Source organism: Trachypithecus francoisi, unplaced genomic scaffold (assembly GCF_009764315.1).
Source record: "Trachypithecus francoisi isolate TF-2019V2 unplaced genomic scaffold, Tfra_2.0 Lachesis_group5, whole genome shotgun sequence".
In the NCBI taxonomy this organism is placed as follows: Eukaryota; Metazoa; Chordata; class Mammalia; order Primates; family Cercopithecidae; genus Trachypithecus; species Trachypithecus francoisi.
Window position 1 is genome coordinate 43,727,363 of NW_022681470.1, and position 12,470 is coordinate 43,739,832.

General features: G+C 35.3%; 1 protein-coding gene across 4 annotated transcripts in view; it reads left to right on the forward strand.

The window, feature by feature from the left end:
* PLA2G4A (phospholipase A2 group IVA) overlaps positions 1-12,470 on the forward strand; it is a 148,636-nt gene that overhangs the window by 13,344 nt on the left and 122,822 nt on the right. For all 4 annotated transcript variants that reach the window (XM_033196868.1, XM_033196870.1, XM_033196867.1 and 1 more), the window contains one exon: positions 11,863-11,964. In XM_033196868.1, the coding sequence (XP_033052759.1) occupies positions 11,932-11,964 (33 nt within the window). In that variant the 5' untranslated portion in view covers positions 11,863-11,931. The remainder of the gene's footprint in view (positions 1-11,862; positions 11,965-12,470) is intronic.

The following is a 12,470-nucleotide window of genomic DNA, read 5'->3' on the forward strand; positions in this document are numbered from 1 at the left end:
TGCCCGGGCTGGTCTCGAACTCCTGGGTTCAGACAATCCACCCGCTTCGGACTCCCAAAGTGCTAGGATTACAGGCATGAGCCACTGTGTCTGGCCGCATATTGTATCTTATATCACATCTGGACTTCCCTGGTCGATTTTCTCCCTCCCTCCTCCAGCACCAGTTTTCTCCACTAACAATTGTATGCTGCTTTAACTGCTATGTTTATGTCATTAAAACATGTCATGGGCTGAAATATGCCCCCTCCAAATGCATACATTGGACCCTAAATCCCAATACGTCAGAATGTAAAAGTATTTGGGGATAAGGCCTTTAAAGAGGGCATTTAATTGAAATGAGGCTGTTAGGGACATGTCCTAATCCAATGTGACTAGTGTCCTTAAAAGAAGAGGGAATTTGAACACACACAGAGACACCAGGGGCCTCTGTGCACAGAGGAAAGCACATGTGAGGACACAGCAAAAAGCCCCTATCTACAAGCCCAGGAGAGAGGTCTCAGGAGAAACCAAAGCTGCCAGACTTTGATCTTGGACTTCCAACCTTGAGAACTGTGAGAAAATAAATTCCCATTGTTTAAGCCACTCGGTCTGTGATACTTTGTTATGGCAACCCTCATAAACTAACACAAAGTGCCACTTTCATCATGCCACCTCCCTGCTAAGACTCGAATAACTCTATTGCTTATTGTATAATTTCTCAGAAACTCTGCATGTGCTTCAGGGTCTTTTGTAGAGTGAAAAAAATGACGTAGAAAGAGGATTCTAGGGCCAGCTCAGCCCGTGTTAACCCAGATGACCTGGGAACTTTCTTATTCTTCCTGAGACAGTTATTCTTTGGTAGAGACTGGTTGTGGGAGTCTGCCTTAGTTTGCATTGTCAAATTAAACAAATTACTTACCTTTCCAAACCTGTTTTTTTTTAAATTTCAAAATTAGTGATAATAATCCCTATCTTATAAAAAATAAATGAGATCATATATATAAATCCTTAAAGTACTTGGGAAATGTTTAACAAGTGTGGATTTTCAAAATTAAGTATTCATATTAGCAACTGCTAAGATACATTCCAGTTTCACATTCTAGATTCTATAAATGTAATCTACTTCCTCTTGATTGTTTCTTAAGATAAGAGCACATTTATTATCTAGACAGTTTTGTCCAGTACATCATGCAAATTCCCCAGTTTGCGTATTCATCCTTTAGTCAATAGTAATTGAATTATCACTCTGGGCCCAAAAGGAATACAGGGAGAAGACAGAACTTCCTTTGTGCTGCTCCCAGCTATGGGAGACCGACACATGTATAATGGTAGTCTGGTATACAATATTGTGATAAGAGATTTCAAGGAAAGGTACAAGGGACCTAATCTAATAGATACATTAAGAGATGACTGACTTTAGAGAGTGAATTTATGCAGAACCCTGAATGACAGGTGGACATGATCCTGCAGAGAAGGTGTGGGTAAGGACAGCACCGATTGAGAGCCTGAGGTGGATGGAGTATCTCCAATGTCGTGGCCTTTTCCTAGAGGAAATGTTTCCTCTTCCTCTTACGATAGATCTAAGCTCTTTCACATTTTCAAGTGTCAGATCAGTTACTTACCATTTTCTCTGAAGCCGTTTCTACTTTAAACCACTGCAATCTCTACCTTCTCTGAAAGTCTAGTAGGTATTTCATATATACTTGTCTATGTAATTATAATGAGCTTTCAAGAATACATATTTGATAGATTAAGAAGCTGTGACTTAGGAATACAAATGGAGAGGGAAATCTTAAAAGGAACAGTATGAATATCAGCCATATGGCACCACCTGTTACTACTGTGGGACTTAGTGGCAGGTTCCATACCATTGGGTTCCAGGCTCAAGAAACAGACATAGTTAATTATTCTGTGCCTTTGTGTCTGGAGTCATGCTTTTACATTTCTTTGGGAATAGGGAGGTGTTCCTGTAATAAATTGAGAGTATGGTTTGAGAGACACTTTTAATATAAAGCAGCTCATTTACCCATCTGAATTCCTATTGTTTCTTTATTCCTTTGTAACCGTTGGCAATATCAAACTCTTTGTATAGCCTTGGTTTACCAAAAAAGCACTATGAAATTAATTTAAAAGCTTAAAACTTCAGTGATGCCTTAGTAACTATATATCATTATAAGAATGATGATGATGGAAACATAGTAATATAATGCTCTGTTTGCTTTCAGAATATGTTCCATATCCAGTGTAATGGACAAAGCTTTGAATTTGACAGCAGACAAGTTAGTGTCCAAATGTGTTCTACTTTTAAAAATGTTAACGGATCAAAACATCAGTGTTTCTATTAAAAATTTATTGTTGTATATGAAAATGTACTTGGTCTTTATAAAAGGTGCTCAATAAATTTGCCTACTTGAATTTCTTAGAAATCTCCACAGAGGTCGGGTGCGGTGGCTCACACCTGTAATCCCCCCACTTTGGGAGGCCAAGGCCACACCTGATCACACTGTAATCCTCCAACTTTAGGAGTCCAAGGCGGGTGGATCCCTTGAGGTCAGGAGTTTGAGATCAGCCTGGCCAACATGGTGAAAACCCATGTCTACTAAAAATACAAAAATTACCTGAGCGTGATGGTGGGTGCCTGTAGTCCATGCTACTCATGAGACTGAGGCATGAGAATTGCTTGAACCCAGGAGGCGGAGGTTGCAGTGAGCTGAGATAGCACTACACTCAATCCTGGGCAACAGAATGAGACTCTGTCAAAAACAAAACAAAACAAAACAAAAACAAAAAAAAACCTCCCTATAAAATTAAATGACTAATGACTTGCATGAGTTGAAACAGTTCGAGTTGAGGCAGTCTGAGGGGAATCATCACCAGTTTCATAAACAATAATAATAATAATGATTATTTTGTACATTTATGGTCTTCTAGGTACGGTGCTTGGTGATTTACATATATTTTCTTATTTCATCATCCCACGGTCTCTGTGAGGATTAAGGGCCATTTTCCCCACTTACAGACAAGGAAACTGAGGGTCAGGATCCCGCAGATAGAGAAAGGAGGAGACAAGCTAGAACTTGGGTCATTCTGGCTGCAGTCGAGAAGTTGCTGCCACTTAAATGCTGAACTTTTAATATCTCCACATGTCTATACAATGAGTTGGAGGGAAAGTGAAAAGAATCTTTTGCATCCTATCCCTCTTTCCTCCAGATGCCACAACCCTAATAATATCCCCTCCTTTTCCTCTTGTCATATCACTGTACACAGAGAGAGAAGTGACAAAACACTCTAGTCTGGGTTTTTGTTTCTGTTCATTTTCCTGAGAAGTCTATCTTGCCTTCACAACATGACTAAAAGTTTTGGAAAGATCACACACTATTAAACTTTCATTGAATGCCAACAGTTACATTGCATAGGGAAATATCTGTTGAAAAGTCTATCCAAATTTCCCTCTCATTCATGTTCTGAAAGTTTCTAATTACAGGGCAGGGAAAGCAAAAAAAGAAAGAGAAAAAAACCCTGTGAATTTCATATCTCTTACTTCAGACTTAAGAGACTGTGTATACTCACCAAGACTGGTTATTTAGCTTAGTTATAAGAAACAAAGGAACAAAAACCCTGCTATTTTAGGAGTATTCATGAGAGTGGTTGTGCAAACTAGTTGTAATAAGGTTTCCAGAACTGAGCTAATTCTGGGACAAAAAACATTTTCCTACTGTTTCATGTGGTTAGTTGGACAGAAATGCCTTAATTTTGCAGAAACCTAAAATATCTGCTGCTACTATTAACAGTTATAGAGAGAGAGAGAGAAAAAAAAGGACGGGTGTCTATTCCTAACTGGAACTGAAAATGCAGCCACTGCCTGACAGTAATGGCTAGTGATTTTACCCTGAAGGAAGTGATTGCATTTCAGTAATTTCTTCATAGGATGTCTTTGTTTCTTCCCTTGAATATAACTGTGTAATAAAATTTATAAATATAAATTAGATCTGTTCACATGTATTAAATTTTTAAAGTAAATTTTATTTTGAAATAATTTAAGATAAGAAATTACAAAAATATTACAGGGTTCTCATGTGCCCTTCATTTAGCTTTCCCTAGTGTAACATCTGACAACCACAGTACATTATCAACACCAGGAAACTGACATTGGTACAATGCTATTAATTAAACTGCAAACCTTATTTGGATTCCATTAGTCTTTTATATACATTCAATTTTATCCAGTGTGACAACCTCTAGTTTTTGATTGGAATGTTACATCACTCACATTTAATGTTATTGGAAGCATGATTGAATGTTTGTCTTCCATTTTGCTGTTTTCCATGTCTCTTTTTTTAATTCTTCTGTTCCTTACATTAAATAGCTATTTTGTCGTGGCCCATTTTAATTCCTTTATTGATATTTTAACTATAGTTTTGAGTTATTTTCTTAGTGATTGCTCTAGGAATTAAACTATATGCCTTAATTTGTTATCGTCTACTTCATATCAATAATATCTTTATTCCAGTAAAATGCAAAAACTTTTCTGCAGTGTAGTTCTAGTCCCTGATCGCTTCTCCTTTTTGCTATTATTGTTGTATATATTAGATAGGATTATAATTTATTGCTATGTAAATGCTATGTCTTTTGAAGAAGTTGAGAGAAGAAAAGGAAATGTTTATAGAATATTTTATATCAATCTACATATATTTATATTTGAAGAATATAATATAGAATATTTTATGTTAACCTACATATTTACTGTTACTGTTAAATAGAAAAGGCTTCAGAGAAATGGTAAATGACTGATCTGATATTTGAAAGTGTGAAAGAGCTTATTTACTGGCACCCTGTATTTCTTTCTATAGGTTCAATAATGATCTGGTGTCATTTCCTTGGTCCAGTATACCTCTATCCCATCTCCCTTCTTTTGTGCTATTATTTTCATACGTGTGTGTGTGTGTATTGTTGTTTGTGATAATTCTGCCCAATTTTGTCAATGTGTTTGTTTTTCTGGGAGAGGATTTGCCACATTCCTCGTTCTGTCATTTTGTAAGTCGGTTCACCTATGTATTGGACTTTAAAGTGGAAGCTTTGGCCAAGACCATAAGCCATAAGATTTAAGATATACACTAGTAAAATGGATAGTGAAACATCCTACTCTTTAGGTTTTAAAGAAAGCAGATGGACAAGGACATTTATATAATATATAAAACTTACCCGCTTCACTGTTATAAAAGCATTGAAATAGTAGAGATGTGGTAAGAGCTTCAGAAGAGTTTTTTTTGTTGTTGTTGTTTAGTTTTGGAAAGCACTGCTGTGAGTACAGCCCCTCTTCCCTTGGGGCAGAGATCTGGAGAGGAATATGCCTACTAATCCCCAATCAAGAGAGGGGCCTTAAGAGGACCACTGAGAACACTCATCAGAGGGTTTAACATTTGTCTTCTGCAGTAGGCTGGTGCCTAGTCATGCTTGGGAAATATAAAGGACACAAGTAGCAGAATAGACAGTTTCATTTAGGAAGTAATTACATTCTCAGGGTTTGCTGGAAGAAAGAAAACATGTATGAGTATTGTCCATGGACTAAAGAGAACTTTGGGAAGAAGTTTTAAATTCTATACAAGGTGTTTGCCTGGTAGAATGAAAGAACCTCAGAAAAAGAAAACTTGAAGTGGATCACAAGATGCACTAGGGCTGTGGAAAAAAACACAAGCCCCCAGCTGGAGTAGAGATGCATTTGCATGTCAGGGAACACAAGGAAGAAACCTCAAAAACAAAGAATCTCAGAAGAATCCACAAAAAGCCTCTATGAAAGAAAGACTCAGCTTTAACGTGTACCAAGCCAAGAGATCACAAAACCAGCTTATAAAAGTGCTGCCGAAGTAATATTTTTCTTGCCCCTATTCTCACTCTCTGTACATCCTTTTCCAACTATAAGGATTAAAAAACCAGAGTTGTCAAGCTTGGGAGAGTTCGACCGTAGGCAGGGGAAGGGAGAAGTCAATGACCTCACCCTGTTTCTTCTGCAACAAGCTCTACCTTGAGCAGGAGAGAGACTTTAACTCAACGAACCCAGCATTTCAGTGTCTGCAGTGTCTGGGCTATTTCTTTTCCTCTTTTCCTTTTTCTTTTCTTCTTTTCATATTCAAGTCAACAGAAAAGTTCTGAGGCTGCCTGAGGTTTCTTCAAGGTAGGAGGAGAGTTAGCCCTGAATAGAATCAAAGAACAAAAGAAAGTTGCTTTGAGATTAAATGCCATGAGTCATATTTGCTTACTCTCTAGTTATATTGTAGTTCTTAACCTAGTGGTTTGACACACACACACACACACACACACACACACAGAGAGAGAGAGAGAGAGAGAGAGAGAGAGAGAGAGAGAGAGGGCAGAGAAGGGAGAGAGAGAAACTAGACTTGGACAGTTAGCTATCTTAAGCATATTCGCTTTGGATTTAATACCAGGAGAGTCTGTATCCAAGTCCTGTTGTAGGATACAGTAGTGGATAATAGGTGGTGAACAGAGTGGTTATGAATGAAGTTGCTGGAAATGAGAAGAGGAAATAAAATTGCTGACATTAAACTTTGGATCCCAGCAACAGATTTCCTCTAAAGATTTTGAGTACTAATTTCACCTCCTCTGGAATCTCACTTGTTCTGCTTTTTTAAAAATAAGTAGAGAGCTAATTTAACATCATTTGACATTAAGAATTGTTAGGAATAAGAAAGAGAAGCATCAAAAGAGGGTGTGGCACTATTCTGTGGATTTTCTTCATGTATCAACCTGGCACTACTTTGAATAATATCCATCCATCCATTGGGCAAATCTTTATTCTGAACCTACTATATTTTAGGCATAGTTTTAGGCACTAGGGATGTCTCTATTAATAAGATAAATATGACCACTGACTTAATGAATCTTTAGTTCTCCCAGAAAAGGCAGACATTGTGTGAGTGGATTGGCCTGAAGGAGGAGTCCAGAGAACACACGGAACCAGTAACAGGCAGACCAAATATACTTGAAGGTCACGGAAGAGTTCTCTGTGGAAGTGACATTGAAACTGAATCCTGGAGAATGGGTCAGATTTAGCTAGGTAAACAGTAGTTGCCTAAGAGGCTAACATGATCTGCCACTGCCTATATTTCCAACCTCATCATAAGCCACTTTCACATTTGCTCACCATTCATCAGCCACGTGTCTTCTCTCAGTTCCTCATACTGCCTACCTGGAACATTATATTCTAAACCCACTGTCTCCTCACTCTGTATGGCTAGCTCCTTTTTAGGGCTCAGCCTCAATTATTCTTTGTTCCTGCCTTTTACCTGTTTCCATAATTGTATACAACTCTATTTCCAATTGTTTCTTTTATTTTTTGGATTCCTTGTTTTCTGATTGCTTTCTAGAGATGGAATCTCCAAGAGGGAAGGGAGTGTATCTAGCTCTTCACTTTTACCTCTCTAGTCCCTCGAACAACGTTTGACACATGGTAATTATGCCTTAAATATTTGTTGACTAAATGAATGAATAGAAGAGATAAGTTATAGCCCTGAGTGGGAAAGAGCTTGACATATTTGAAGGAAAGAAAACTAGTATGGCTTTAATATAGAAAACAAAAGAGAGGGTAGTGGTATGGGGTTGAGGAAGTAGACAGAAACTCAATTTTGCAATCTTTTGCACTAGTATTCTTCAAATTGCTATTAGTGAGTCATGAAATCAATTCAGTGGGCTGTTACCAGCATTTAAACAAAAGTAATAGACTAAAATCAGAGTACACTGTACTTAGTAAAAGTATCACATGAAACTTACTTCTATATTTTAAATATTTGTCTGTGCATATATTTATGTGTTGTATTGTGGTATGCAAAGTTTTCTCTGTTTTGGTTTGCAATAAATAGGTGTAAAAGCCACCATTGTAGACCGTGTTAAGGATTTCTGACTTTTCTACTAAGAGAATAGAAACTCATTGATGATATTTTCCCAGGAGAATAGGTTTCAAGATTTCCTTCCAATTGGAGACATTAATCATAATAAAAAGTGTTACTACTTTTAGCGACATGTATGCGTGAAAAATCAGGGTAGGCTGCATTTATTGCTACCCCTAGATTGTCTCATTTTTTTTCTACAAGGTAAAAGCTATGAGTTATTCACTATTGTTTCCCCAGTGCCTACTATAGACTAGGTAGATAGCAAAGATGTGTTTGTTGAATGAACAAAATATCTCGTATGAAGCTACTGTTTGTGAATGGAATAGCTGTAAGTCCCAGCAGATGCTCTTTTGCTATGCCATTCTCGTTATTACAGTTTTTAACACAGAAAACTTTGGTGAGAATAACTACCAGAATCTTGCTTAATTTTTGAGGTTCCACTATGGAGAGAGTCAAGTATAAAGTCTGTAGGGCCACAGAGTTTCATGCTCTATACCTGTCTGATTCACCATTTTTTTGCTCCCAAGAACCTTGCATAACACAAGGTCTATTGTAGATATTTATTTGTAAGTCACAAATATATAAAAAATTTCTGATTTTCTACTGTCACAACAATAATTACAACAGATAGTGCATCTTTCAAGTAAATATATAATGTTATTAGTGATAAGTCTATGTAATCTTCATCTTAAAAGCGAATCATATGCATTGAATATTTATTATGGGCTAGGTACATTTCACGGTAGTGTTATTCACATTGCAAGCAAGTAACCTGAATCTTAGAATATGAACCTGGAGCTTGAATTAAGGTCTTTCTAGATCCCATATCCAATGGTATTTTCACCAAATTATGCTGCTTCAATAAAGAAAATAATTGGTTTTCCTTCATCCTTTGAATCCCTGATAGTACTGCCCTGGCATAGTCCTACATAGACATTTCAGCTTCTGGAGAGGGAGAACATAACCTCTCAGGAATTACCGCTACTGCAGCAAATCTAAAGGTCTTATGCTCTTGGGCCTAAGAGCTTTATGTGGACCATCATATGCATAGAACACTTCATATTAAGAAGTTATTTCACTTCTGAGGGAAAATGATATGAGGGAAATATGGATGGTAAAGATGAAAATGAGGCACATGATTTTATATTATATCATCCATAAAAATATGTTCCACCCAGAGCTCTAGAGTATTAGCTGGATTCTGACTTGGGAACGGATGTAGTTCCCATACTTTGAATTTAGTTGGCATGAAAACATCAGTCATATTGGTAGAAAGTCATTGCTGATCACTTTAAAAATGTTGTAATAGAAATAGCACAGAAAATGGTGATAATGGGAAGTGCTGAATTGTAAGGATCATATCACTCAATATAGATATATATTTCTTGTATTATAAATTTAACTATAAATACCAGAGTAAAAATTACTCTTTTGTAGTTTTGCCTGTATTGTTTTATAATGTCATCCTTTAAAGATAAAATATAGTTTCAAAAATACTTAGAGCCTAATCAAAGGCACAGTACAGTATAGTAGTAAATGGATAATCATGTTTGTAAGATGTGTGTATATGTAGTTAATTAGGGAAAAATAATAAGAGGTAAAAGAAATTCATATCGGTATTGATTAACAGTGTAAGATGGTATAGTAGAATAGAAAATGAGGGATGAGGGTAATACAACTTATGGATAAATAGAAAATGAACATCTCTTGACTTGAGCAAAATGCTTTAGTGTAACTGGGCTTGAAAATTATCCCTCTTACATGTATACATATATCCTATCATTCATTCATTATCTAACAAATATGTATTAAGTGCCCATGTGTGCCTACATAGGGACTGGGAATTTCACAATGAATGAAACACACAAAAATCCTGCCTTCATAGAATTTATATTCTAATGAAGAAGGGAGAAGAGACAGATAAACACAACAAAAACTACCTAAGTGGATATTAGGTGGCCAAAAAACAAGAAAGCAGGGGTTTTTGCCAGTTTTAAATAATAGGTCAGGGAAGACTTCACTGGAAAGATGATATTGGAATAAAATCCTGAAAGTTACTGACAATAGCAGCTAGGTCAACCAAAATAACAGAAATAAGGCTGAGTGCCTTAGTCTGTTTTCTGCTGCTATAACAGAACATGACCCACTGGGTAATTAATAAAGTGAATACATTTATTGGCTTACAGTTTTGGAAACTGGGAAGTTCAAGGCCAAGGAGCCAGCAGTTTTGGTGCCTGGTGAGGCTATTCTTTTCTTTCAAGATAGCCATTGTCCAGAGGAGAGGAAGGCTGGATCTAAAATATGGCAGAAGGCAAAAGAGCTAAGAGAGAGAGCCTATTCCATGAGCCCCTTTAAAAAGGCATTAAACCCACCCATGAGGGTGAAATCCTCATCATCTAATCACCTCTCAAAGGCCCCACCTCCCAATACCATCACATTGGCAATTAAATTTCAACATGAGTTTTTGAACAAATGATCAAACTATGGCACTAAAGCAGTTTATAATTGGTTAATGTTATCAGCAAACTTTTCTACTAGGTTTAAAATAAGAAAATGCAAAACCAAGATTATAGTAATGTATTATGATAAACTAATTTATAGTTTGGTCTCATTTTTATGTAAAAAGTTTATTTAAAATGCTGTATACATTTTGAGCCTGATTAATATGCATGATAAGATAAAAATACTTGTACTTTAGGAGCTTAAGAAGTAAGTGATGAAAGTAAATAGATGTTTTACTTTAAAAACATTTTTTTCTTATTGGTATAGATAATGGTGATTGATGGACCAGAATGAAGAATGGAGGGATCTTTATTTTTTATAATTATTAAATAGAGAATTATGGGTGATTTTTACCATTCATATAATATTGCTTCATATTTTTTACAACCAAATATAATGAAGAAAGAGAGTTTAAAAACTCAAGGGCATATTAGAAGATCCCATTTTTTAAAAAAAAACATTTCAAATCCTCTCTTTTCCTATTGCTTTAAGTATTATGAAAAAGCAGTGAAACAGCCTGAAAAGATACATATCATAATGAAAATGGTGATTACACTTTATTCTTCGTTCACTTCAGCAGTTTTTGTTTGTGACAATGAGCAGGAATCATTTTTATAATTTCTTAAAAGTTGATGTTTAAAAAGAGAGATCGTTAACAATTTAAAACAAATTTGATTTATTTTGAAATAAAAACATTTTAGAATTTACATATTAAAGATAAATAATAAAGATATTTGAAAAGATATTCCAAATTAAATGTAACTTATAGAATGCTGAAATATAAGTACATGTTGTTTTATGAAATTTCAAAGACTTGGTATAATGGAATAGCTAAGATGTTCATTCATTAAATAGTTTTTTATTTGATTTTAAATAACAAAGAGTACTTGTAGAAGAATAAAAGAAAGTAAAGAAAGTATTTTTCCATTAAAATATTTTTATTTAACTGCTTCCAAATTAAACTGGTGTCTTCAAATGAACAAACATTTCTTTAAAAATGTCATTACTAAAGTTCAAATTCAACATGAATGTACTTTTGTAATTCCTAACACATAGTTAAGGAAAAAAACTTTCTTTTTTATTGTGAATTTGTATAATGCTGACCCTACTGAGAAAACAATGACATGTAGCTTAATTATAATATAAACAGTACAAAAATAATTTTAATTTTCTATAATTTCAACATATTTCTCATAAAATACTTGGCAAATGAAAAGCAACTCAAGCCCCGTAGTTTCCTAATAATTATTCACAGTATAAATTTGAAGAAGTAAATATGGAAAATAAACAGTATCATCAAAACATGCTTTACCTTTTCCCTAAGTTATGTGTGAAACCCATTTGTATACACAGGGAACTCAACCTATCTAGTGTCCTTGGATAGACTTTTTCTTCCTAAGACGCATACTCATAATTGTTTAACTCTTAGAACTGCATCCAAGAGGAAGCTTAACAATAGTCATTGTTTATTTTGTAGGTTTTAAAGACGCTAGAGTGCCAAAGAAGACTTTGAAGTGTGAAAACATTTCCTGTAATTGAAACCAAAATGTCATTTATAGATCCTTACCAGCACATTATAGTAAGTCATTCACTGTTTATGAATTCTTTCTTGGAGGGGGACTGATATGTTTCTGTGTGTGAGTATTGAGGGCCTTGCTAGTAAAGTAAAACTGTGACAACTTCAGCGTTTGTTATTAAACTCATATGAACTTAATGTGGTACAAAAAGGCTACGGAACATAATAAAACTAATTTATCTCTTCATTTTATTACTGTAAGTTTCCAGAAAAGAGGAACTTGAAAGGAAAAAAATACCCAAACATCCATAATAACAATGGAACAATAAAAAATGTTGTTATCACTTAGCGATCATCAGCCTGCATAGTTTACACCCTTCGCTTGACTTGGTGGAAAGAAGAATAAAAGTAAAAGAATCTCTGAGTTTAGGGCTATATTTTGGTTTGCATTTTCAGGACAATTAATTCTGTAAACTTTCCCTTAGATATGTTTAAATAAATTCTTCTATGGGTGGTTAGTTTTAGTAAAAAGTTAAGTAATTCAAATTTTAGTACGTAATTTTCCAAAC